Genomic DNA, 27,890 nt, shown 5'->3' on the forward strand with positions numbered 1-27,890 from the left:
TTTCCAAGCACTATTTTAATGTGACAGTTTAGCTCTCAACTGATTTCGTTCACAGGTGATTGGATCAGAGCAATTTAATGAACAATCTGCAGATTAATTTGCCTGAGAAGCAGGTTAGTGTAAAACCTTTGAAGTAGAAATTGCTCGGAATATTGAAGGGGTAATGCCAGGATCCGGTGCTCCCAGCTGGGGACTGTGCTCATGGGGAGCGAGTGGTGGTCCCCTGGTTTCGTGTGATGTTCTCCCTGTGGGTGATGCTGGGATCCCATTCCCCTAGCTGGGCACTGGTTCAGCGCCACTTGGAGTGGGTGATGCTGGGATCCCATTCCCCGAGCTGGGCAATGGTTCAGCGCCACTTGGAGTGGGTGATGCTGGGATCCCATTCCCCGAGCTGGGCACTGGTTCAGCGCCACTTGGAGTCCGAAAGCCAAGACAGCAGAAAGAGAGCATCCGACACCGCACTGCTGGAAAATAAACACTCAAAAAAAAAAGCAACCATTTCACCTCTTTGTAAGAAGTCGAAGTAAGAAGAGAGCTCGGAAAATCGTCAATTGGTTACAACGGAACTTGTGGACACTTTTGCAAGCACCAAGAGAGTATTGGAAAAGCAGGTATTCATTCAACGTAATGTGCAAAATGGTGGTTGCTTGTCGAATGTAAATAAACTATGTCAGGACTGCCCACTGAAGGCTTTTTGCCGCACATTCTGAGGAGACGAAGTCACAGATTAACGCATGTGGGTCTTCTGTAATTATTTGTGATGAGTGCACCAATGGGCAAGACATAAGGAGATATAAGGCACAGGCGACCAAGTGTTTGGACAAAGAGGCCGGTTTTAAGGAGTGTCTTAAAGGAGGAGAGAGAGGCGGAGAGGTTGAGGCCCCAGGCAGCTGAAGGCACAGCCACCAATGGCTCAAGAGGCCAGAATTGGAGGGGAGCGCAGAGATCTTGGAGGGTTTGCAGGGCAAGGGGGGGGGGGGGGGGGAGGGGTGTTACAGGGATGGGGTGGGAGGGGAGGAAGTGAGGGATTCGAAAACAAGGGTGAGAATTTTAAAAATCGAGGCATTGCTCTGCCGAGATTTTCTATCTTGAACTAAATGTCTGCCGGACCGCCATGGGTTTGGCACATAATGCGAAATGGTACCATTCGGGTTTGGCATTATAGCACGCACTGAAATTTTCTAAGCAACGGTAACAGAAGCGATTGTTACAGTTTTTGCAATGAACGAACTTGCAACCCCCTGCGTGTGAAATCAGTGTTTTGCAATCGGGACAGGCTCGCACTACGGGGCAACCGTCGACTGTCAGGGCCGAGTTGTTTATCACAGGGCAGGACAGCAGCAGTGCCACTGTGCTGCAGGACTTGTGCTTGCAGCTGCCTCCTTGAGGGGATTGTCCCGTCCATTTCCTCATGCAGCTCCAGCAGAACCGATAGGGCGCCCCACTTCTCTTGCAGCAGGCCGGGCACTCCACACAGAGGTTCTCCGCGTCCAGCCTCTGGACAAGGAGACTGCACCCTGGACACTGTAGGGAGGAGAGACAACAGAACTGTTCTGGTGAAACCAGACCTGAGACGGTCAATACTATCATGGCTGATCTTCCACCTCAATTCCACTTACCCGCCTGCTCCCCGTGAGAGCCCAAAAAATCTATCTATCCCAGCCTGAAATGTATTCAATGATGGAGCATCCACAACTCTTTGGGGTAGAGAATTCCAAAGATTCACAACCCTTTGAGTAAAGTAATTTCTCCTCATCTCAGTCCTAAGTGATCGACCCCTTGTCCTGAGATGATGCCCCCATGTTCTGGATTCCCCAGCCAGGGGAAACAACCTCTCGGTGTCTACCCTGTCAAGCCCCTTCAGAATCATGTTTGTTTCAATGAGATCACCTCTCATTCTTCTAAACTACGGAGAATATCGGCCCAATTTACTCAGCCTCTCATCAGAGGACCCAACCTAGTGAACCTTCGCTGTAACGCCCCCCAAGGCAAGGATATCCTTCCTTAGATATGGAGACCAAAACTAAACACAGTACTCCAGGTGTGGGCTCATCAAAGTCATGTGCAATTGTACTCTTGTACTCCAGACCCCCTGATTTAATAGAGGTGTACAAGATTATGACAGACTTAGATAAGTTAGACAAGGAAAAACTGTTCCCATTAAGAAATGGCACAAGGACTAGGGGAAACAGATAGAAAGCTTTGGGCAAAAGATGTAGGGGGTGGGGGGAATATGAGGAAGCGTTTCTTTACGTAGCGGGCGGTAATGACCCGGAACCCGCTGCCCAAAAGATGGAAGCGGAGACGATCGATGATTTCAAGAGTCATTGGACGGCCACCTGAGAGAAATAGACGTAGGATCGAGCCGGGAAGTGGGACTGACAGCACAGCTCAGTGGAGAGCCGGCATGGACTCGAAGGGCCGAATGGCCTCTTTCTGTGCCAGATGTGACCCTACGGCTCTACAACAGTAGATCACACTTGGAATACTGTGTATAGTTCTGGTCTCCATACTGTGAAAAGGATAGAGAGGAACTGGAGAAGATGCAAAAACAAAAAGATTTACGAGAATAGAGTCATACAGCACAGAAACAGGCCCTTCGGCCCATCGTGTCCGTGCCAGCCATCAAGCACCTGTCTATTCTAATCCCATTTTCCAGCACTTGGCCTGTAGCCTTGTATGCTATGGCATTTCAAGTGCTCATCTAAATACTTCTTAAATGTTGTGAGGGTTTCTGCCTCCGCCACCTCTTCAGGCAGTGCGTTCCAGATTCCAACCACCCTCTGGGTGAAAAGATCTTTCCTCAAATCCCCTATAAACCTCCTGCCCCTTACCTTAAATCTATGCCCCCTAGTTATTGACCCCTCCGCTAAGGGAAAAAAATCTCTTCCTTTCTAACCTATCAATGCCCCTTATAATTTTGTATACCTCAATCAGGTCCCCCCTCAGCCTTCTCTGCTCTAAGGAAAACAACCCTAGCCTTTTCAACCTCTCTTCATAGCTGAAATGCTCCAGCCCAGGCAACATCCTGGTGAATCTCCTCTGCACCCTCTCCAGTGCAATCACATCCTTCCTATAGTGTGGTGCCCAGAACTGTACACAGTACTCCAGCTGTGGCCTAACTAGCATTTTATACAGCTCCATCATAACCTCCCTGCTCTTATATTCTATACCTCGGCTGATAAAGACAAGTATCCCATATGCCTTCCTCACCACCTTATCTACCTGTGCTGCTGCCTTCAGTGATCTATGGACAAGTACACCAAGCTCCCTCTGACCTTCTGTACTTCCTAGGGTCCTATCATCCATTGTATATTCCCTTGCCATGTTAGTCCTCCCAAAAATGCATCACCTCACACTTCTCAGGATTAAATTCCATTTGCCATTGCTCTGAATGATGCCCACACCTGAAAGGTTGTACCTATCAGGAAACATTGAGCAGGTTGGGACTCTTTTCTCTGGACTGGATGGGTGAGCGTGAAGTTTAAACCAGTTCTGACCACAATAGCTGCATTATCTGTTCTGCCTTTGCATTAATGAGACTATGTCAAGACTTATCAACATTCTGACAGTGCAGGGCCCCTCAGTTGGTGCTCATACCTTCTTGTAAGATTCAGTGTCGTCCTTGGTCAGCTGGGCGACCTGCTCCTCGTGCTGTTTCCATTCTCCCTCGGACAGCAATGCCAGACTCCGCACCTCCTGCCATGCCCATTGCTGCCCACACTTGAGACAGCTGAAGTTGTGGACTCCCTGCAGAGAGACAACTTTCAGAAGCCTCTTCACTGAGAAAAGGTTTGCCAACTCCATCTGCTTCCTTGCAACACAAACCTGCATTTATATAGCGCCTTTAACGTGATTAAAAATGCCCCAGGGCACTTCACAGTTACGTGCCCATGCTAGCTTTTAGAACGTTATATCCAATTAATCCCACTCCCCAACTCTTTCCCCTGCAAATTTTTCCCCTTCAAGTATTTCCCCCTTTTGAAAGTTACTATTGAATCTGCTTCCACCGCCCCTTCAGGCAGCGCGTTCCAGATCACAACAACATCCTCATCTCCCCCCCCCCTCTGGGTTCTTTTACCGATTATCTTAAATCTGTGTCCCTCTGGTTACCGACCCTCCTGTCAGTGGAAACAATTGCTCCCTATTTATTGAAAACCTTCACGATTTTGAACGCCTCGATTAAATCTCCCCTTAACTTTCTCTGCTCTCAGGAGAACAATCCCAGCTTCTCCAGTCTCTCCACATGAACTGAAGTCCCTCATCCCTCATCCCATTCCAGTAAATCTCCTCCGCACCCTCTCCTAGGCCTTAACATCCTTCCTATGGAGCGGAGCCTGGAATTGGAGACAATCCTCCAGCTGAGGCCTAACCAGAGACTTACAAATGCATAAATTTACAAATATATCATAAGCCAACAGGAGGCAGGCCTTCGGTTAAAGGTGAATGGGGAAGTGTGGGGGCAGGGGGTGAAATTTGAAGAAATAGAAGATCAAAAAGCGGACAAGAGATACGCACCGAATCCAGAACGTTCTTCACATATTTTGTCAGTTGCCTTGAATTTCTGAAGTGTTGACACAAGCCTCTGATTTGTGTACTAGCTGTCAAAGAGAATATATTTTAGATATAACCAAACTCCATATTATTAAAAAGTCTTGCATTAAGGGCACAGACAACAATAACAGCTTGCATTTATATAGTGCCTTTAATGTCCCAAGGCATCTCACGGGGGCATGATCAAACAAAATTTGACTCTGAGCCGCATAAGGAGATATTAGGGACAAGCCAACCAAAAGCTTGGTCAAAGAGGTCGGTTTTAAGGAGCGTCTTAAAGGAGGAGAGAGAGAGGCGGAGAGGTTTAGGGAGGGAATTCCAGAGCTCGGGGCCCCAGGCAGCTGAAGGCATGGCCGCCAATGGTGGAGTGATGGAAATTGGGGGATGCTCAAGAGGGCGGAATTGGAGGAGCGTAGAGATCTCGGAGGGTAGTGGGGTTGAAGGAGATTACAGACATGGGGTGGAGGGGGGGGGGGGGGGAGAGGCCATGGATTTGCATTTACCATTGTAAATTGCTATGCCTGTAATTTAACTGGTCCCTTGGTATGAGAACTATTGTAAGATTCACAGGACTGCAAGTATTATCCAAAGAAAATGTGGGTTTTTATTATAACTTAACTAGAACATATATATATATACAGTTACTGCACGAGCCACATCTAAACACATCTCACTCTGTCGGGCTACACCCACAACTCCCTTCTCATGAGTGACATGACATCGCTTCCTCCAGTGATCTTCACTTACAGCTCTTAAGGCCCAGGACGTTCTCAAGGGCGTCCCACAAAAATGTCAACATTTTCGATTTAGGTTGAGTTAAACGATTTACAGTTTACACCATGTGAATTGCTCTGAAGAGAGCAGTTGCTTTCTTGAAAGACAAGTTCTTAAAGGAACTGTTCAGAACCGACTTTTCAGGCAACTAACTCTGCCCGTTTTCTGGGGAAAAGACTGGATCTGTATAGGAGGTGGGTTTGTACCTGGTGGAGGATGGGAGTGTGGGCAGGGTCTTGCTGCTGATTGGTAAGGCTTAGTGTGTCTGTGATAGGTCAGTACATGTTATTGTCCTTGCTGCTGATTGGTTGACTATTGTGTTCCATGATTTTCCATTTAATTTTGCTATGTCAACGGTCACAATGTAGTTGCCGATTGTGGCCATTTGGTGGCACTGTGCTGTGGATTTCAGATGTCTGTCTACTTTGTATATAAAGACAAATCTTCTAATCATTCTTTTGACTGTTGTTGGCACCTCCTGAAACTTACTGACTTGTATTTAAAGGTGGAATAACTTCAAGACTCCTTTAATTCTAGAACTTAGTTGTGTTATGACTGAGGTAGGAGGAGTGCATGGTCTTTTCTAGTTCCAATTAAATTTTTAGTCGGTTACTGATACAACAAATCATATACTTTTTTTAATACCTCAGAACAAAACACACCAACCAGGTTTCTTTAATAAACAACAAAATTATCAGTTTATCATAAAACAAGACTTAACCAGTAACGAAACAAAGCATTAACACACAGATTGAAATATGAAAGTTCCCTTTTTAAAAATTCCCCAGCGACACACACACACTGGAAAAAATACGGAAGTTCACTCTGCAGAGGACTGTTCCAAAAAAAAAAGACAAAAAAAAGTCTACTTTGGCCAAATACTTGTGAATTCTTGATGAAAAAAAAAGAAGATATGGAAAGAAGTCAGTTGTCCCTTTTTTGGTAAAAACACGTTCATGGAATCTTTTCAGTTTTAACCCAAGTCCTCAAAAAAATAAAATATTTTAAAATAAAAGAAAGTATTTTCGTAACAGCTGCTGAAGCGCAAATTTCTTCCCTTAAACTTTCTCGCCCTGAAGGGTGTGGCAGTCGCAAGGAAGTGAGCAGTCGAGTCGCAACCTGCGCGCACCAGCCTGCTATTCGATTGTGGAGGCCCTCGCAACGGCACCGCTCCCACGTTCCTGATAGGTGAGAAGGGCTGGAAAGCCCCTGGATTTTTCCGATCTCACAGAAGACCTCGGTGAACTGAGAAGCTTCCCCATTGCCTTCCTGGTGTGAGTGAACCTGGGAATTTCCTGCAGTGCATGAATGCAGAGCCCAATGCAGGAGGTTGTGTCTCAGTTGTACCGACCCTTGGTTAGATCCCAACTGGGGTCCTGGGCCCCGCACCCCAGGAAGGATATATTGGCCTTTGAAGGGGTGCAGCACAGATTCACCAGAATGATCCCACGACGAAAAGGGTTGAATTATGAGGACGGGTTGCACAAATGTAAAATTAGAACCAGGTCGTTCAGGGGTGATGTCAGGAAGCACTTCTTCACACAGAGGGGAGTGGGAATCTGGAACTCTGTCCCCCTGAAAACTGGGGGTCAATTTGAAGACTGATATTGATAGATATTTGTTGGGTATGGGTATGAAGGGTGAGGGAGCTAAGACGGGCAGGTGCAGTTGGGATGCAGATAGGCCACCATCTAATTGAATGGGGTAACAGGCTCGAGGGGCTGAATAGCCTTCTCCTATTCCTAAGATTCAGATGATTTTGGTCACTCTTTTCTCCTGGTTTACGTTGCAGGCCTGACCTGCCCTATGCTGCGTCAAAGTCGCGCTGAAGAAACAGCAAACCGTCGCAGCTGGACACTGACTCGCAGCCGAGCGCCGCTGAGTTTGCGGGTCGCCGGGGTCACGCCCTGTGGGCGCCAAGAGAAACCACCGCTGTTTCTGTCCTCGGGGGCGCCGGGCGCCGCTGCCCGTGTGAGAGCCGAGCCGAAGAGGACGCCACCGGCCGCGGATCCAGCAGGAGGGAACAGCGCAGACCCGCTGCCCGATTCTGGGACCTTTGCGAGGCCTGCAATCCCGGGAAAACAAAACCTACCTGTGCTCCGATAGGAGAAATAACCTGGGATTTGGCCCCAGAAAGCAGTGGAACTAGACATGAATGACTTGCATTGCTCTAGTGCCTTTCACCAGCTCACAATGACTCAAGTTCAAAGTGCTGTCATCCCTCACGTGACAGACACCCCACACAGACACACAGAGACAGACACAGACACGCACAGTCATACAGACACACAGGCACACAGAGACAGACAGGCACACAGACACACACAGGCACACACACAGAGTCACACAGATAGTCAGTTACACACATAGACAGTCACACACTGTCACACACACACACACAGTCAGTCACACACACAGGCACACACACTGACAGTCACACAGGCACACAGGCACACAGAGACAGACAGGCACACACACAGAGTCACACAGATAGTCAGTTACACACATAGACAGTCACACACTGTCACACACACACACACAGTCACACACACAGGCACACACACTGACAGTCACACAGGCACACAGAGACAGACAGGCACACACACAGAGTCACACAGATAGTCAGTTACACACATAGACAGTCACACACTGTCACACACACACACACAGTCACACACACAGGCACACACAATCACACGCGCAGACACACACTGACACACAGTCACACAGATACACAGACACAGTCAGTTACACACATAGACAGTCACACACACACAGACACACACACACACTCCTCCCCTCTTGACTAAGAACGACAAAAGGGAGTTTGGAAACAGTATTTAAGCCACTTACATGCTGGATCTTCAAATTTAAGGGCAACATTAAGTTCCATTTCTCGAGATCAACGCCTATATGTTTTAGCTTCTCACACAACTTCTCTGCTTCCTGCTCTGAAATTCCACCTCTGTAAAGCCCCTTTTCGTTTCACTTTCATTTTTTCGACGGTTAAAATTAGCAGATGCTGTTCTGGTGTTGAATTGTGAGGATGTTAAGTATTAGTTCAACACAGAGCAGGAGCAAATATCAGAACTCAAGCACCATATTTAATAAATTCCTCCCCCCACAAATATTGGTACAGTGCCGGCAACCTCCCCGTGAATACTGACACATTCCAGGGGACTCCACTTCCAGGAGTGTGTCAGTATTTACAGGGGGTCCCTGGGAGTGTGTCAGTATTTGCAGGGCGGTCCCGGGAGTGTGTCAATATTTATAGGGGGACCCTGAGAGTGTCTCAGTATTTACAGGGGGTCCCTGGGAGTGTGTCAGTATTTACAGGGTGAGCCCGGGGAGTGTGTCAGTATTTACAGGGTGAGCCCGGGGAGTGTGTCAGTATTTACAGGGGGTCCCCGGGAGTGTGTCAGTATTTACAGGGGGTTCCAGGGGAGTGTGTCAGTATTTACAGGGGGTCCCAGGGGAGTTTGTCAGTATTTACAGGGAGTCCCGGGGAGTCTGTCAGTATTTACAGGGGGTCCCTGGGGAGCGTGTCAGTATTTACAGGGGGTCCCCGGGGAGTGTGTCAGTATTTACAGGGGGTTCCAGGGGAGTGTGTCAGTATTTACAGGGGGTCCCAGGGGAGTTTGTCAGTATTTACAGGGAGTCCCGGGGAGTCTGTCAGTATTTACAGGGGGTCCCTGGGGAGCGTGTCAGTATTTACAGGGGGTCCCAGGGAGTGTGTCAGTATTTACAGGGGGTCCCCGGGGAGTGTGTCAGTATTTACAGGGGGTCCCCGGGAGTGTGTCGGTATTTACAGGGGGGTCCCGGGGGAGTGTGTCGGTATTTACAGGGGGTCCCCGGGGAGTGTGTCAATATTTACAGGGGGTCCCTGGGGAGTGTGTGTCAGTATTTACAGGGGGTCCCCGGGGAGTGGGTCAGTATTTACAGGGGGTCCCCGGGAGTGTGTCAGTATTTACAGGGGGTCCCCGGAGAGTGTGTCAGTATTTACAGGGGGTCCCTGGGGACCGTGTGTCGATAAATTTGTCCAACGTACTTCCCCTCAATGTCAGGGACATAACAATGTGAGGTAGGTGATAGCTGCATTGCTGGCTGGTACAGATGCCCTGGGTTGCCACATGCAGCCAGAGGCTTTGATGGCTGGTGTTATGGAAAGTTCCTGCAAAGGCCCCTTGGGGGAGCCACCTGGCCTGGTGCGATGAGGCTCAGGCCGATGAGTGACTACACTTCAAAAAGTACTGAGGAACGTTCTGAGGTGAAGTAAGGCGCTATATAAATGCAAGTCTGTCATCTAAAGGTGCTGTTGGGATATAAATTAATTATTAAGCAATCGAAGATAAAGGCAGCAACAAAAACAAGAAATGCTGGATTCACTCAGCAGGTCTGGCAGCATCTGTGGAAAGAGAAGCAGAGTTAACGTTTCGGGTCAGTGACCCTTCTTCGGAAGATAAAGGCAGATTGCCGTCAAGAAAGACTTGTATTTCTATCACGCTTTTGACACCTCAGTCCCAAAGAGCTTCTCAGCCAATGAATGCAGAGTTAGCGTTTCAGGTTTGTGTGACCTTTCATCATACCTTGAAACGTTAACGTTGCTTTTCTCTCCACAGACGCTGCCTGACCTGCTCAGTATTTCTAGCACTTGCTGTTTCTGTTTCCAATTTCCAGCACCTGCAGTTTTGCTTTTGTACTTTTGAAGTGTGGTTGCTGTTGTAATATAGGAAAGGCAGCAGCCAATTTGCGCACAGCAAGCTCCCACAAACAGCAATGTGGTAATGACCCAGCTCGTCTGTTTGTAGTGATGTTGAATGAGGGATGAAAATTGGCACCTCTGACCGTGCAGCATTCCCTCAAAACTGCAAGTATCAACACTTTTTTTTTTTTTGGTGCCCGATATGGGGCTCGAACTCACAACCCTCTGTCTCACAGGCGGCGTGGGGGAGGAGCGGGGTGGGGGGGGTCACTTCCCACTGAGCCACGACACAAGACCCGCTGCGCACGCGCCTATTCGGGCCACGCCCCCCTGCTCCCGTCCCGCGTAAGAGTGGGCGGGGCAGGGAGCACGCATGCGCATCACCCGAGCTGTACCGCACCACCGACCCCGCCCAGCCCAGTCACGTACGTACGTACGTACGTAAATACGTACAGGCGTATGTCCATGGGCGCGTACGGTCTCGCTCCTGAGTGTCACCTTGGTGAATGAAAAGATGGCGGCGGCTTCTGAGGGCGGCAAAGCCCGGACCTCCCCCAAGTCCATCAAATTCCTCTTCGGAGGCCTGGCGGGGTAATGTAACCTCACGTTGAAAGAAAATTATCGTGAGAAAAATAGTCGCTGGCGGCTTGAAACGGATAAATTTAATCCTTTGAAACTCAAATGTCAGGTTGCCTTTTGAAGCGGATGCCGGATGTTGGCCGACTGCAGGCTTTCCCTGCGTTTGATACCAATCTGCGTCTGCGCAAGTCAGATGGGCTCTTGCTGTGCCTTTTTATCAACGTGGGTTTTGCTGGTGACTGGCACATTGAGAATTTCCCGTTATTTTGCTGTGTTTTTCTCTCTGTAAAGCAAACAACATATGCCAACAATTTTATCTTTTATTTTGCTATTTTAGATATATGTGGGGAGGCGGTGGTGTCGTGGTATTGCCGCTGGACTAGTAATCTACAGCCCAGGCTAATGGTCTGGGGACATGGGTTCGAATCCCCCCCCCACCCCATAGCCGATGGTGACATTTGAATTCAATACCGTTGACTATTCCAATGCACTGCAGTCTGGTCTCCCACATTCTGCTGTCCGTAAACTTGAGGTCATCCCAGATCTCTGTCCCAACACCACCCGCCCTTCTGCCAACGTCCTTACTCGCACCAAGTACCGTTCCCCCTATTGCCCTGTGCTCGCTGACCTAAGTTGGCTCCCGGTCAAGTGATGACTTGATTTCAAAGTTCTCATCCATATGTTTAAATCACTCCATGGCCTCGACCCTTCCTATATCTGTAATCTCCTCCAGCCCCACAGCCCTCTGAGAGCTCTGTGCGCCTCCAATTCTGACCTCTTGATTTTAATCACTCCACCCTAAGCTCTGGAATACCCTCCCTACACTTCTCCACCTCGCTTTCATCCTTTAAGACACTGCTTAAAGCCTATCTCTTTGACCAAGTTTTTGGTCACCTGTCCTAATATGACCATTTTTTTGCTTGGGTTTCATACTTTGTTAAAAATAAAATGCTCCTGTGTAGTGCCTCGGGGAGTTTTACTACTTTAAAGGTGCTATGTAGGTATAGGTTGTTGTTGTATTCTCTCATTATGTTACTTTGTTTGCAGAAGCTATACTGTGTTAAAACTTTTCGGCATAAAGGGTGTAGCTATATCTTTCCTGCCCCTGGTCTCATGTTGTAGGTACATCTGCTGCTTCCTAATGTGTGAAGAGGTCACTAAGTGGAGAAGTGCAAATGTTTGATGTATTGTGCAGTGACATCTAGAAGTATTTCAGAAGGTTGTGGGTTCGAATCGCACTCCGGAAACTTGAGCACAAAAATCTAGGCTGACGCTCCCAGTGTAGTACTGAGGTAATGCTGCACTGTTGGAGATGCCGTCTTTCCAAAGAGATGTTAAACCGAGGCCCTGTCTGCCCTCCCAAGTGGATGTTGTTACAAAAGTGCTACCGTTTTGAAAATATTTTTGAAGACTTGTGTTAAAACTGAAGAGATTCCATGGATTTTTTTTTTACCAAGTTCACTGTAAGGACACTTGATATAAAATTAAAATACTGCAGATGCTGGAAATCTGAAATAAAAACAAGAAATGCTGGAAATACTCAGCAGGTCTGGCAGCATCTGTGGAGCAAGAAGCAGAGTTAATGTTTCAGGTCAGTGACCCTTCATCAGAACTGGTAAATATTAGAAATATAATAGGTTTTAAGCAAGTAAAGCGGGGGTGGGGCAAGAGATAACAAAAGGCAAGGTGTCGATAGAACAAGGTCACAGAGAATAACTGACCAGAAGGTCATGGAGCAAAGCAAACGGTATGTTAGTAGTATGGTGAAAGACAAAATGTTAGTACAGAGAGGGTGTTAATTGACAGAAAAATGAACAGCCCTGGCCCCAAGCACAAACATGAAAAAAAACAGTGGGCAGGCACAGTAGAAACAAACTAAAATAAACAAATAAAAAGTAAAAAAATAACTAACAATAAAACATAAAAAGGACACTTGAGATGTTGTTTGAAAAGAATCTGTGCTGCAAATCATGTGCTTTAAGCTCAATAAACAACAGAAACCTTGGTGATCTGGGGAAGATGTTTACAGAGAAGCCACATGTCAAGATTTATGGAGATCAGGAGGTTGACTTTCTGTTGGGGTGTGAACTGTTTTGAAGACTGTTGAAGATCAACTTGCCAAGGAAAAACCACCCAGCTCACCTTTTTCTCTACCTCTTTGAAGAAACCCTGCAAAGGTCCAGTGTGGGAGAGCTGAAATCCCTGGTGCTGCATCTTTCCTGAGAAACTGGAAAAACCTGCCAGATTAATTTTCAGTGCCGCCTGAAAAGAACTGCTTCAGAAACGATCCCAGTGACCTATCTCTGTATACCTGGACACCAGACCGAAAGGGACAACTGACTTCCTTCCATAAATTGTTTTTCTTCAAGAATTAGCAAGTATTTGGCCGAAGTTTTTTTTTTGTCTTATTTTTTAAACATACCTCTGCAGAGAGAATTTCTGTATTTTTTGCTGTGTGTGTGTGTGTGTGTGTGTGAGTTTAAAAAGGGAACTTTCATATTTCAATCTGTGTTAATGCTTTGTTTTGTTGCTGAATAAATCTTGTTTGATGATAAACTGATAATTTTGTCATTTATTAAAGAAACCTGTTTGGTATATTTTATTTTGGGATAAAGAGTGGAGCATATGATTGACTGAATCGGTAACTGGGTAAACATTTAAATATATAGTGTGACCTGTGGAGAAGTGGGACTAGAGAAGATAGTGCACTCCTCCCACCTCGGTCCTAACAATGTAAAAAAATCCACGGCTACTATTGGAAGAAGAGATTGGGGATGGGGTTTATACCTGGTGTCCTGGGCCAATAATTATCCCTCAACCAACATCACTAACGAACATTATCTGACCTTATCACATTGCTGTTTGTGGGATCTTTCTGTGTGCTGTCGCATTTCCTACTTTACAATAGTGATCATAAGGAATAGGAACAGGAGTAGGCCATTCGACACCTCGAGTCTGCTGCGACATTCAATAAGATCATGGTTGGTCTGATTGCGGCCTGAACTCCACTTTCCTGCCTTCTGTCCCTTAACCTTTGACTCCCTTGTCAATCAAAAGTCTGTTACGCTATACTTCAAAAAAAGTACTTTATTGGCTTGAAAGCACTTTGGGACGTCTTGAGGTTGTGAAAGGTGCTATATAAGGGCAAGTTTATCTTTTGCATGACTTCTGATGTTTTAAGCAACAACAAACTTGCCTTAATACTGTGGTGTTGCCGGACCAGGAGCCAGTGTAGGTCAGCGAGCACAGGGAGTGATGGGTGGATAGGAGTTGAAGTGAGTTAGGACACGGGCAGCAAGGTTTTGGATGACCTCAGGTTGATGGAGGTTAGAACTCGGCAGACCGGCCAGGAGATTGCTGCGACAGTGAAGTCTGGAGGTAATAAAGACATCAGTGAGGGTTGTTCTTAAAGGCACAGGCCAGATTAACAGCTAAATGTCACACCCATACCCTAGGCCACCGATGAAATCTCCTGGTTTAATTATTGTATTTAAATAACAAATGTTTCCTATACTTTATTTTGATCTACCATTGAAATAGTTTTTGTGCTCCAGTAAAGGATTTGATGCTGACAAATGAAACTTCAGGGACTCATGATAAGGACATCGGAAATAGGAGCAGGATAGACCATTCGGCCCTTTTGAGCCTGCTCTGCTGTTCAATAAGATCGTGGCTGATCTACCTCAATTCCTGCTCTACCCTGTATCTGTTTGACCTGCCCACATAGGCGACGCTGCATCATGTGCCAAACGCAGGCCCGATTCTCCATCCTGTCTAGAGTCGTCGAGCACGCTCTATAGTCCTGACTCTGGCCGGTGTCCTCCTCAAACTTCCCCCAACGCTAACGTCTGGATAGTCAATGAAAGATCAAACAGCAGCAGTCCCACCCCCTGACCCCTGATGGCCGGCAGTGCTAACCAGGCTGCAAGCCGATACTAATCCATGGACTCCAGGCACTCTGCCGATTCTCAATCCACTGCAGAAGATCAGGCAAGTGGTATCATGTGAGGCTGCCTTTTGTGAGGTACCTTGTCGAAAGCTTTCCAAGAGTCCCAGTGGGGCAGTGTCTACCCCCGTCACTCTCATCCACTAACCTGGTGACGTCTTCCAAATATGTCAATCAGATTGGTAAGCCTTTCTGCCCCAGAAGCCCCGTCAGCCGTCCCTAGTAAAGCTGCCTCTGACTATGTGGTCATATGGTGAGTGCGACCCTATTGACACCTTTCCAGCCTCTTCCCGTTTGCCACAGACCTTCCTCGAGTAGAACAGCCCTCTGTCAGAGTTCAGAGTACTGCCGTGTATGGAAGCAATGCTGTATAAAAGCACGTCGTTTTACTGACGTCAAGCTCATGGGCCGAACTGAGCTGGGTCCTGCCTTCTCCCCGTGTTAATTGGAACAACGTTAGCCTCCTTGCCGTCTAGGGGAACAGTTCCCAACTCCAGCCAGCTACTCAAGAAACGAGCAAAGGACTCGCAGAGTACCTGTTCCAACTCCTTAAGGACCCTCGGGTGAGTATTTCTAGACTGGCAACCCTTATTCTACAGTTCCTTATTCTTTCCAATACGGTATCCTCATCTATTTTAACAACAGATTTATTAATCACCATTTAATAAACAAAAGAAACACTTTCATTTATATAGCGTCTTTCATAACCTCAAGAAGTCCCAAAGCGCTTTGCAGTGTAGTCACTGTTGTAATATAGGAAACACAGCAGCCAATTTATGCACAGCAAGATCCCACAAGCAACAATGTGGTAAGGACCAGATAATTAAAAAAAAATAAAGTGATGTTGGTTGAGTGACAAATATTGTCCAGGACACAGGTGAACCCTTCCGCCCCCCCCCACCACCACCATCACCGCCATCACTGCCCTGCTCTTGCTACATCAAGTGTTATGATAGGGTCTCCACTCGAGGCAGTGATGTGGAGCAAGTTTTAGGAGGCTCCTCCTCCCAACTCTATTGCCATCTCGTGTATGATTGTATAAAATGTTGTATTTGGAACTGACAATGGCCAATTCACCAGTATAGTGTAACATTTACTGGGGTCTTGTAGCACTCTCAGTTGTGGCTCAGTGGCTAGCAATCCTGCCTTAGAGTCAGAAGGTTTAAGTCCCACTCAAAAGACCTGAGCACAAAAAGCAAGGTTGACGCCCCACGGCAGTACTGAGGGAGTGCTGCACTGTCGGAGGTGCCGTCTTTCAAGTGAGATATTGAACTGAGGCCCTTGTCTGCCCTCTTGGGCGGATGTAAAGATCCCATGGCAATTATTTCAAAGAAAGTTTCCTATATTGTTTATTTTTTATTTTATTTAGAGATACAGCACTGAAACAGGCCCTTCGGCCCACCGAGTCTGTGCCGACCAACAACCACCCATTTATACTAACCCTACAGTGATCCCATTTTCCCCATCACCTACCTACACTAGGGGCAATTTACAACGGCCAATTTACTGATCACCAGCAAGTCTTTGGCTGTGGGAGGAAACCGGAGCACCCGGCGAAAACCCACGCAGACACGGAGAACTTGCAAACTCTGCACAGGCAGTACCCAGAATCGAACCCGGGTCCCTGGAGCTGTGCGGCTGCGGTGCTAACATCTGTGCTGCCCATTGTTACGAAAGTGCTTCTATTTTTTAAAGTTTTTTTTGAGGACTCCTATTTAAATTGTGGAGATGGATTCATAGGAAGGCTGAAGATTTTACATATGCTGGATTTTGTTTTGTTGTTGACCGTTCACTGAAAGGACACTGAGATGTTGTATGAAAACAACCTGTGCTGGAAATCATGTGCTTTAAGCTCAGTAAACAACTGAAAATTTGGTGATTTGGGGAAGATGTTTACAGAGAAGCTACATGTTATGGAGGTCAGGAGGTTGACTTTCTGTTTGGGGTTTGAATATTGTTTTCAGTTCAGTTGGGGTGTGAACTGTTTTGAAGACAATTGGTATTTTGCCTGCCAAGGAAAAAGAAACCACCCAGCTCACCTCTTTCTCTACCTCTTTGAAGAAACCGTGCAAAGATCCAGTGTGGGAGAGCTGCCAGATTAATTCCCAATGCTGCCCGAAAAGATCCCAATGACCCGACTGCATATACCCAGACGCCAGACCAAAAGGGACAACTGATTTCCTTCCGTATCTTCTCATTTTCTTGAAGAATTAGCAAGTATTTGGCCAAAATTTTTTTTTGGTCTTTTTTTTGTAATAGACCTTTGCAGAGAATTTCTGTATTTTTTTCTTTGTGTGTGTGTGTGAGAGAGAGAGAGTGGGGCATTTAAAAAGGGAACTTTCATATTTCAATCTGTGTGTTAATGCTTTGCTTCGTTACTGGATAAGTCTTGTTTGATTAACTGATAATTTTGTTGTTTATTAAAAGATACCTGGTTGGTGTATTTTATTCTGGGATAAAGAGCAGAGTCTATGATTTACCGAATCGGTAACTGGGTAAACATTTTCAAATATATGTGTTGTGACCTGCGGAGAAGTGGGACTAGAAAAGACAGTGCACTGCTCCCACCTCGGTCGTAACAATATTACAACAGTGACTACGCTTGGGGGTGGGGATGAATGCGCTTCATTGACTGCAGAGCACTTTGGGATGACCTGAGGTTGTGAAAGGCGCTATAGAAATGCAAGTTTGTCTTATTGCGACTGTAGATGTTGGGTACCAATAGCCAGGCCTGTGCTACCATGGTATGAAGGGTTAACGTTTATGATATAATTGTTGCAGCCTAATTGAGTGCTTATCAGTTGAATAGTGGGATATGCAATCTTGCTATCTCCTTCCCTCCTGATGGTTGTATTCCATCCAGATGTTGGAACTTCAAGCTTTAGTATAGACCTGCACAGTCACTGTACAGGGTGATGATGATGCCCATGTTCGTTGTTCACTGGGTAGCAACAGAAGCCCTGTTTGAATTTCTCCTCCCTGGCTCCCAAAGGCTTACTTGTATTCCCACGTCCTCCCAGCCCTCCTCCCACTTTCCACCCCCTCGTAAACCTACGCTCATGTGAATCTCTCCTTTGCCTGTCGCGCCCTGCACTCGCTGAGCTACGTTGGTGGCCGATCTGGCGACGGCTCGATTTTAAAAAAAAAAAAAAAAATTTCATCCTCGTTCTTAAATCTCTCTCAGGCCTCGCCCCCAACCCCTCCCCCTACCCTTCACCATCTCTGTAACCCTCCTCCAGCCCCACAACCCTCTGTGATCTCTGCGTTCCTCCAATTCTGGCCTCTTGAGAACCCCCGATTTCCATCACTTCACCGTTTGTGGCTGTGCCTTCAGCTGCCTGGGGCCCAAAGCTCTGACATTGCCAGTAGAATGTTGGAATAGCCTAGTCTAGAGGTAACAAAGGCATTACTGAGGGTTTCAGCAGCAGATGAGCTGAGTCTGGGGAAGAGTCAGGTGATGTTACAGCAATGGAGGTAAGTGGTCTTAGCGATGGTGCAGATATGTGGTCGGAAGCTCATCTCAGAGTCAAAGAGAACACCGAGGTCGCACAAAAAGCAGCTGCATTTTATCTTTCATACTGACACGGACAATTTATCCAAAGGCGAAGGACATGATAAATCTTCTTGTTCCGATCGAAATTAGCAGCACTGAGACCACAGTCGCGCACTCCTGCTTTCTCAGATTCCCATTGGTGCAGCTGAGCTGTCAATCACAAGGCATCGCCCCGCCCACTTTGTGCTTTTTATTCGCTCTGTTGGTCGGTTGCGCCTGGCATTTGGCTCGGGTCAGTCTGAGAACGTAAGCAGCTGAAGGTTATAACCGGAGGGGAGGGTGCGTGGAATTCGATGCGCGAGTCTCTTCGAGTGGGACAGGACGGGTGGGAAATAGTGAGGGAAGTTTGCACGTGACTGAGCTCAGAGGAGGCTGGCACTGTGGTAAATTACTCCGCCTGGCCCTGGTGGGTACAGGACAGATTTCTGATTGATAGAATAGAGTGGCTGACTGCTGGGAATCTGAAATTTGAAAATGTGCAGCAGGTCGGCCAGAATGATGAGGCTTTTATGACCGTAGTGTGATCGTTGGGTCTGCAAGCATTTAACGGACCCCTTGAAATCTTCTGTCCAACCCCGAGTGGGCTGCAGACCCCAACCTCCCACCCTTGTTGAGAACCCTTGATCTAATTGAAGCGTTTAAGGTGATTAAAAGATTTGATAGGGGAGAGAGAGAGAGAGAGAAACTATTTCCTCTGGTGGGGGGAAGTTCAGAACAAGGGGGCGGAACCTTAAAATTAGAGCCAGGCCGTTCAGGGGTGATGTCAGGAAGCACTTCTTCACGCAAAGGGGTGTGGGAATCGGGAACTTTTTTCCCCCCCCAAAAAGCTGTTGATGCTGGAGCAAAACTAAAAATTTCAAAACTGCGATTGATAGATTTTTGCTGGGTAAGGGTGTTACGGTACACAGAACCAAGGCAGGTAGATGGAATTAATACACAGATCATCCATGATCTAATGGAATGGCGGAAGAGGCTGGAGGGGCTGAATGACCTCCTCCTGTTCCTATAGAAAATGTAAGGGTCGGCCAGGACATTTGGTTCCAGACTCGCAATCATTTTAAAAGATAAAACTGGAAGAGGCCCAGGGTGTATATTCTTGTAGAGTGGGGTTGTCTAACAGACGGCCGGCAGACCAGAATCCAGCCCACTGAAGGTTTCCATACGGCCTGCCAATCTGCCAGTGGCTTGGCTCGGATTGAGGACTCCCATGTATATCAGGTGGAGGTTGTAGGTGGGACACGTGTCTGATGGACAGGGGGCCCCCTTTTGGATTGGTCAGTCCCTGTGACTGACAGGGGCTGCCCAGGCAGCGTCAGCGCTGATTGGTGAAATGTGGCACAGGCGCCCTGAGATCGGCCGCCCCTGTTGCTTTTGCATGATTCACTAAATGTCCAGTATCCTGCACTCTGGGCAGGTCCCCACCTCACCCCAACTTAAATAATACAGGCATGGGAAATATCCAGTTGTGGGAATGGCCACTGAGTGGAATCACTGAAAAGGCAGTGGGGGACATGGGGTGGGGGGTGGAGAGAGAGAGAGGGGGACAGAGAGGGGAGAGAGATGGGGAAGGGAGTCAGAGTCACTTACTTACGGCACAGGAGGAGGCCATTCGGCCCGTTGAGTCCATGCCGGTTCTACATGGAGCTGTGCAGTCAGTCCCACTCCCTGGCTCGATCTCTGTAGCCCTGCAAGTCAATTTGTCTATTTCTGTCAGGTGGCCATGCAACCTCCTCTTGACATTATTGATCGTCTCCGCTTAAACCACCCTGTGGGCAGCGAGTTCCAGGTCATTAACACTCGCTGCGTTTTAAAAAAAAAAAAGTGTTTCCTCATATTCCCCCTGTATCTTTTGCCCAAAACTTTCAATCTGTGTCCCATAATCCTAGAGATGGGAGAGGGGGGGGGGGCGGGAAAAGAGAGACAGACACACAGAGCACATGGTAAGAGGGTTAGAGAGGTCAAGGTCTCTCCTGACAGGTGGAAATCTATCCAGAATACTCTGCATCACTACATCAAGTATGTGGGCAGAGATTGACGACTTATGCAAGCAAAAACAATGCAAGGTGTGTCACTAAATCACAGTTTTGGTCTTCTTCTTTGGCCTCCTTGTCTCGAGAGACAATGGGTAAGCGCCTGGAGGTGGTCAGTGGTTTGTGGAGCAGTGCCTGGAGTGGCTATAAAGGCCAATACTAGAGTGACAGACTCTTCCACAGGCGCTGCAAATGAAATTGGTTGTCGGGGCTGTTACACAGTTGGCTCTTCCCTTGCACTTCTGTCTTTTTTCCTGCCAACTGCTAAGTCTCTTTGACTCGCCACTCTTTAGCTGCGCCTTTATGACTGCCCGCCAGCTCTGGCTTTAAATGAGAAGACTAATTTATTAACTTACTTTCTCGTCACTATATCTCTCGATGCAGAAATCAACAAGCACATGGGAAAGGCTTCCACTGCTATGTCCAGACTGGCCAAGATAGTGTGGGAAAATGGCGCACTGACACGGAACACAAAAGTCCGAGTGTATCAAGCCTGTGTCCTCAGTACCTTGCTCTACGGCAGCGAGGGCTGGACAACTTCCGTCAGCCAAGAGCGACGTCTCAATTCATTCCATCTTCGCTGCCTCCAGAGAATCCTTGGCATCAGGTGGCAGGACAGTATCTCCAACACAGAAGTCCTCGAGGCGGCCAACATCCCCAGCATATACACCCTACTAAGCCAGCGGCGCCTGAGATGGCTTGGCCATGTGAGCCGCATGGAAAATGGCAGGATCCCCAAGGACACATTGTACAGCGAGCTCGCCACTGGTATCAGACCCACCGGCCGTCCATGTCTCCGCTTTAAAGACGTCTGCATACGCAACATGAAGTCCTGTGACATTGATCACAAGTCGTGGGAGTCAGTTTGTTGTTTTTGTTAAGCTAAATTTTTAATGCCTTTATCTTGTGAAATTTGCTCGGCGGCCCCCTGGGGCAAGCAAATATCATAATTCGGCCCTCCGCCCGAGAAGGTTGGACTACCCTGTTGTAGAGGGACACGCCTGGCCTCCACTTGGCACCTATCTGTATTGACACAATCGAGTTTAGTAACTCTGAATGTGGAGTGAGTGAATCGAGTGCATGATCTACCTCGGGACTGCCAACAACATGCAGAGCAATCCCGGTCGAACCTTGCATGACTTTCGGTTGATGTGTGCCACCTTGCGGTAACCTAGAGCCCTGACGTCATGTTTACAGCCGTGTCTGACTATAGCTCGAGGCCACAGTCCAGCCTTGGGAGTTTAAGAGCCGAGCCCAATGTCTGGTCAATGATTGCTCTGGTATATACAGGCTGTCCTCATGCTGATTCTCCCCACCCCAAATGTTTGAAAGCTAAGCTGACACCAGTGACATTTCAGCAATGAACTGTGTGCCTGGAGCTAGGAAATCCCCAGGCATATTGAATGCTCAACTTTAATCCAAATGTCAAGGTCAACTAGCTTGGAGTCAGAAACATGTATTTTTCTGACCCACGACAACATTTGTTGGCTTGTACTCCCTTGAGTGTAGAAGATCGAGGGCTGATCTGATTAAAGTGCTTAAGATGTTAAAAGGATTCAGTAGATAGAGGGAAACTATTTCCTCTGGGAATCAACAGTGAGGGTGGGGGTGGGGCATAATAAAATTCGAGCCAGGCTATTCAGGAGTGAAATCGGGAAGCACTTTTCACACAGGGGCATAGAAATTTGGAATCGTTCAAAGGTCACAGATGTCGCCAGACCTGCTGAGTATTGCCAGCACTTTTTATCATTCAGTTTCCACATGTCTGCTGATGACACCCAGCTCTTCCTCACCAGCATCTCTCTCAACGCCTCCGCTGTCTCTAAATTATAAGACTGCTGTCTGACATCCAGTACTGGATGAGGAGAAATTCCCCCCAACTAAATATTGGAAAGACAGAAACCTTTCTGCTCAGTTTCCGCCACAAGCTCTGTTCCCTAGCTACTGACTCCATCCCTCTCCCTGGTAACAGTGTGAGGCTGAACTAGATTGTTCGCGACCTTGGTGTCATATTTGACCCTGCGGCGAACATCCAATCGTATATCCGCACCAACAATGAGACCGCCTATTTCCACCTTGCCGAACTCAGCCCCTGCTGAAACCCTCGTTGGTGCCTTTTGGTTACTTCTAGACTTCACTATTATAAAGGACTGCAGGCCGGCCTCCCACATCTACTCTCCTTAAACACGAGGTCATCCAAAACACTCTTGCCCGTGTCCTAACTCGCACCAAGTTCTGTTCACCTATCGACTCCTGCTCGCTGACCGACTTTGGCTCCCGGTTAAGCAACACCTCGATTTTTAAAATTCTCATCTTTGTGTTCAGCTCCCTCCACGTCCTGGCCCCCTCACTATCTCTGTAATCACTTCCAGCCTCATACCCCTCCCAGATAGCTGCACGCTCCCATTCTGGCCTTTACCATTGGTGGCCTTGCCTTAAACTGCATAAAACCTAAGCTGTGGAATTCCCTCCCTAAATCTCTCCTCCTCCCTCTCCTCCTTTAAGACGCTCCTTAAAACCGACCTCTTTGACTAAGTTTTTGGTCACTTGTGCCTAATGTCTCCTTATGTGGCTGGGTGTCAAATTTGTGAAGCGCCTTAGGCGGTTCTTGCTATCTTAAAGGTGCTATATCAGTTGAAGTTGTTGTTGTTGCTGTGCCTGTAGGGAGTGTTTGATGAACTCCCTTTGTGCGCGGTCCTGACTAGCAATCCCAGGTCATGTACGGCATGAGAAGAGGGAGCTTTATTCTACATCTGACCTGTGCCATAACTGATGTGGGAGTGTTTGATGACGACTAAGCTTCCGAAATAGGAACGTGCTTCATTTGCCAGCACTGACCCGTCTCTCACCTTGAGTGTGGAATGCGGGGAAGGCAACAAAACGCCTCACCTTAGAAGCCTGAATCGAGTTACGTTCTGCCTTTTAGGATGGGGGCCACCTTCTTCGTGCAGCCTCTGGACTTGGTGAAAAACCGCATGCAGTTGAGTGGACAAGGGGGGCGGTCAAAAGAATACAAGACCAGCTTTCACGCCCTGACCACTATTCTGAAGGCTGAGGGTATCGGAGGAATCTACACCGGGTAAGCAGAGCTGGGGCAGCGCACCATGTACCTCCTGTCAGAGTGTGGCGATACTGGCCATTTTTCATATACACGGACAGGGGTTGTGCCCCGGCTATTCGGCCACTGGGTGCAGCACAGCCAGTCCCCTTCCTGTCTATCTTATTACATAACCACAGGAGCAGCAATTGTGACTGGTTAAGTTTTTTTTTTTCTCTCTTCCCCATACTCGCCCCTCCTTCTGCTAGGGTACTGAGGCCAATTGTGGAGGCTGAGATCACTGAAGTCTGTACAGGTCGGCAGTGCAGCTTTGGATGTGCCACTTGCCTCCTCCAAGTGAGACATTCGGGAGCTTTTCCCGCACAGGGAGCTGAGTGGTCTCTGGTACAGCGGGAGATTGAAACTGAATCCTCCCATTTCACTGTGCCTCCCCATGCTGAAACCTGTTTAATAGTTTGATCGGATTGTCATTTAAAAACCCAAACTGGTAAGGGATGGAAAGTTACCGGCTGTTTAACTAAGGTAGGCGTCACAGCAAGCCCAGTCCTGCCCTTACTTGACATCTGTGTGCACGAGCCTCTGCAACTGGATGCCGATCACATAGGGAGCTGGTTTGTAACCCTGGGGATTGCGGCAGTGCTTACACTGAGGTGCCGCGGACATCAGAGCACTGGGGCATCGGTTGCTGACATTGCCGTCGTGGATACGATGCCGAGGTGTGCGGGCCTCGACGCCTGGGATGAAAGGCCTGCCCTCTGAGGAGAGATTAAGTAGAATAGGCCTATATCCTCCGTTCCGATCCAGGCCCTGTTGTAATACTTGCCTCCACTCAAATTGGATAACTCTGCATAACCCAGGCCCTTCCCAGTCTGCTCAGCTTGGGGCGCTAGCACTCAGCCAGGCAGGAGAGAGAGCTTACGGGTCTGTTAAATACTGGTGTGGCTTTTTTCGAACAGTAACATTAGAAGGTGCTTCCCCGCGCTGTCGCTCTCTCTCCCCCTCTCTCTCTGTGTCTTCCCCCGCAGCCTTTCCGCTGGATTGCTGCGACAGGCCACGTACACAACGACCCGGCTGGGGATCTACACCATCCTCTTCGAGAAGCTCACCAAAGCTGACGGGACTCCGCCCAACTTCTTCCTCAAAGCAGGAATCGGGATGACGGCGGGCGCAATCGGCGCCTTCGTTGGGACGCCGGCCGAGGTGTCGCTGATCAGGATGACTGCTGATGGCAGGTAGGTGCTTGAAACAAAACGCTTGGAAGTCCTTCTCCTTGGAGCAGAGAAGGCGAAGAGGAGATTTGATGTCGTTTAAAATCATCAAGGGGTTAGATAGAGTAAATAAAGAGAAACTGTTTCAGCTGCTGAGGGGTCGACAACCCAGAGGGCACAGATTCAAGGTGCTTGGTGAAGGAAACAGAGGGGACACGTCCGTTGAGAGATGGAGTGGAATGAGCCTATATTCTCTGGAGTTTAGAAGTATGAGAGGTGATCTCATTGAAACGTATAAAATTTACAGAGTTTATGCTGACAATACAGAGCATGCACCGAACGATCCCGGACATCATCAGTGCGTCCGAACATTTGCCAGCTTGCCAGTATGGGTCCGTGCAGGCACACATCAATGTCGCCACGTAATGATTTCAGACTTGAAAAATGTTCTTTTGCCTTCAGGTTACCTGTCAACCAACGCAGGGGATACTCGAACGTGTTCAACGCACTAATTCGCATTACTCGTGAAGAGGGGGTCCTCACACTCTGGAGGGTAAGTTCACAGCCGGCGTCCGCCAAGTAACACTTCACTCTAAGAAGGGTTGCCGCCAAATTAGATGGCGAGAGGCTGTTTCGCCCCTCTAGAGAGTCTCGGGATAAGGGGTTGGCCATCTAAGACTGAGATGAGGAGAAATTTCTTCACTGGAAGGGTTGTGAGCCTTTAACCCAGAGAGCTGTGGATGCCCAGTCGTTGACACTGAGGGAATCGAGGGATACAAGGGCAAGCAAGTGGAATTGAGATCAAAGATCAACCGTGATCTTATTGAATGGCGGAGTAAGCTTGAGTAGCTGCATGGACTACTGCTGTTTCTTATGTCCTTATACAAAAGTGCCAATTCCCCCTAAACAAGTTCATTAAAAGGCAAGGAAAGTCCGGCCATCAAAGAAAAATGTGACTTGCTGGCAGCAAGTATTTCCAGGGTTGGGTGTAACCCGACTGGCTCCCATACCCTGTTCTAAGTTGCAGTCCCTCCCATGGGCTCCAGTAGAGCTTCTCGGAGACACCCCAAGCTCTGTTTCTTCAGCAGACTGGAGGTAGGGTCAGTTTTCTCCATTGGCAGTGCCTAAACCCGCCTTCCCCCATTAAGTTAGGGACTCTGCTGGCTCGCCCTCTGGTCCCCTACTGAAGTGGCCATTCATCATGGGACACTGATTGTTGGCAAGCTATTTAACCGGGTGGGGGAGCACCAGATCAGAGTAGCTGCCTTTAGGTCTGGGCACCGCAGCTCAGGACGGGTGTATCAGCCTTGGAGAGGGTGCAGTGCAGATTCAGTAGAATGATCCTGAGGCTAAAAGAGTGAAATTACGAGGACAGGTTGCATAAACGTGGTTTGTATTCCCTGCAGTGTAGAAGATTAAAGAGTGATCTGATCGAGGTGTTTAAAATGTTAGAAGGATTCAGTAAGGTAGATACGGAGAAACTCCCCTGGTGGGGGAGTTCAGAACAAATGGATAGAATATAATGAGAGGTAGGGAATCTAGAGGGAAATCGGGAAGCACTTCTCCACAAAAAGGGTGGTGGAAATCTGTAACACTCTTCCTCCAAAAAGCTGCGGATGCTGGGGGGGCATTTGGAGATTTCAACACTAACAGAGATACGATCTTAATTGGTGAAGGCTGTCAAGAGATATGCAGCAAAGGTGGGTAAATGAAGTTGAGGTACAAGTCAGCCATGATGTAGTTGAATGGTGGAGCAGGACTGAGGGGCTGAATGGCCACGTCACTAGGAAGAGGGATGTCTGGCTGATTTCTCCCTGCCAAGCCCAGGGAGGCCAAGTCACTGAGGGGAGATGAATTCATGTCAGGGCTGGTCACCTTTCCAGCTGTGTGCAAAGAATCAGAGTCATAGAGTTTTACAGCACAGAAACAGGCCCTTCGGCCCAACGTGCCTGCGCCAACTATCAAGCACCCATCCTAACTAATCCCATTTCCCCGCACTTGGCCCGTAACCTTGTATGTTATGGCGTTTCAAGTGCTCATCTAAATACTTCTTAAATATTGTGAGGGTTCCTGCCTCTACCACCCCTTCAGGCAGTGTGTTCCAGATTCCAACCACCCTCTGGGTGAAAACATTTTTCCTCAAATCCCCTCTAAACCTTCTGCTCCTTATCTTAAATCTATGCCCCCTAGTTATTGACCCCTCCGCTAAGGGAAAAAGTTTCTTCCTATCTATCCTATCAATGCCCCTTATAATTTTGTATACCTCGATCAGGTCCCCCCCCTCAGTCTTCTCCGCTCCGAGGAAAACAACCCCAGCCTATCCAGTCTGTCTTCATAACTGAAATGCTCCAGCCCAGGCATCATCCTGGTGAATATCCTCTGCACCCTCTCCAGTGCAATCACATCCTTCCTATAGTGTGGCGACCAGAACTGTACACAGTACTCCAGCTGTGGCCTAACTAGTGTTTTATACAGCTCCCTGCTCTTATATTCTATTTTTTTTTTCCAAAATATACTTTATTCATAAAAATCTGTAAAAATTACATTGCCAAACAGTTTCCAAACAGCACGAAAAAATACAAACATTGCAAAAGAGATCAGTTTCTTTCAATAATGTCATGAGTTTCTTCCCAACCCTTCCGTTTCACAATTGTCATGTCAATTACAGTTTTACATTTACAGCAATTGAGAATATTAACGATACAGTTCGAGGGGCTTCCCATGGTTCCAGCCCCTCAGTCCAGCTTGGTGGGGGAACCTTACACTGTGGTCTTTCCCCATTGAGCCTTTGCTGCGGCTGCCCCAAGCTTTAGTGCGTCCCTCAGCACGTAGTCCTGGACCTTGGAATGTGCCAGTCTGCAACATTCGGTGGTGGACAACTCTTTGCGCTGGAAGACCAGCAAGTTTCGGGCAGTCCAAAGGGCGTCTTTCACCGAATTGATAGTCCTCCAGCAGCAGTTGATGTTTGTCTCGGTGTGCGTCCCTGGGAACAGCCTGTAGAGCACAGACTCCTGTGTTACAGAGCTGCTTGGGATGAACCTTGACAAAAACCACTGCATCTCTTTCCACACCTGCTTTGCAAAGGCACATTCCAGGAGGAGGTGGGCGACCGTCTCTTCCCCACCACAGCCAACGCGGGGGCACTGTGCGGAGGGGGCGAGACTTCGGGTGTGCATGAAGGATCTGACGGGGAGGGCCCTTCTCACCACCAGCCAAGCTACGTCTTGGTGCTTGTTTGAAAGTCCTGCTCTTATATTCTATGTCTCGGCTAATAAAGGCAAGTATCCCATATGCCATCCTTAACTACCTGTGCTGCTGCCTTCAGTGATCTATGGACAAGCACACCAAGGTCCCTCTGACCCTCTGTACTTCCTACAGTCCTACCATCCATTGTATATTCCGTTGCCTTGTTAGTCCTCCCAAAATGCATCACCTCACACTTCTCAGAATTAAACTCCATTTGTCACTGCTCCGCCCATCTATATC

General features: G+C 48.0%; 2 protein-coding genes across 4 annotated transcripts in view; one reads left to right on the plus strand and one right to left on the minus strand.

Annotated features, from left to right (window-relative positions):
* On the minus strand, window positions 1–10,543 carry LOC137357344 (E3 ubiquitin-protein ligase DDB_G0292642-like). 3 transcript variants are annotated; one of them, XM_068023604.1, is made up of 4 exons: window positions 10,484–10,543; window positions 4,519–4,597; window positions 3,601–3,750; window positions 1–1,524 (listed from the first exon to the last, which is right to left on the minus strand). In XM_068023604.1, the coding sequence occupies exons 1-4, from the start codon at window positions 10,495–10,497 to the stop codon at window positions 1,084–1,086; spliced, it is 684 nt and encodes a 227-aa protein (XP_067879705.1). In that variant the 5' UTR covers window positions 10,498–10,543; the 3' UTR covers window positions 1–1,083. The 3 variants fall into 3 exon arrangements, with proteins under 3 accessions (XP_067879705.1, XP_067879703.1, XP_067879702.1); XM_068023602.1 differs by lacking the exon at window positions 10,484–10,543 and adding an exon at window positions 8,182–8,533 and having other exon boundaries at window positions 4,519–4,601; XM_068023601.1 differs by lacking the exon at window positions 10,484–10,543 and adding an exon at window positions 7,421–8,117 and having other exon boundaries at window positions 4,519–4,601.
* Window positions 10,490–27,890, plus strand: part of slc25a11 (solute carrier family 25 member 11) — a 27,430-nt gene continuing 10,029 nt past the window's right edge. The window contains exons 1-4 of the mRNA XM_068023600.1: window positions 10,490–10,621; window positions 23,065–23,217; window positions 24,222–24,428; window positions 24,867–24,957. Coding sequence (XP_067879701.1) covers window positions 10,545–10,621; window positions 23,065–23,217; window positions 24,222–24,428; window positions 24,867–24,957 — 528 coding nt within the window. The 5' untranslated portion in view covers window positions 10,490–10,544. The remainder of the gene's footprint in view (window positions 10,622–23,064; window positions 23,218–24,221; window positions 24,429–24,866; window positions 24,958–27,890) is intronic.

Source organism: Heterodontus francisci, chromosome 48, assembly GCF_036365525.1.
Source record: "Heterodontus francisci isolate sHetFra1 chromosome 48, sHetFra1.hap1, whole genome shotgun sequence".
NCBI classification, from domain to species: Eukaryota; Metazoa; Chordata; class Chondrichthyes; order Heterodontiformes; family Heterodontidae; genus Heterodontus; species Heterodontus francisci.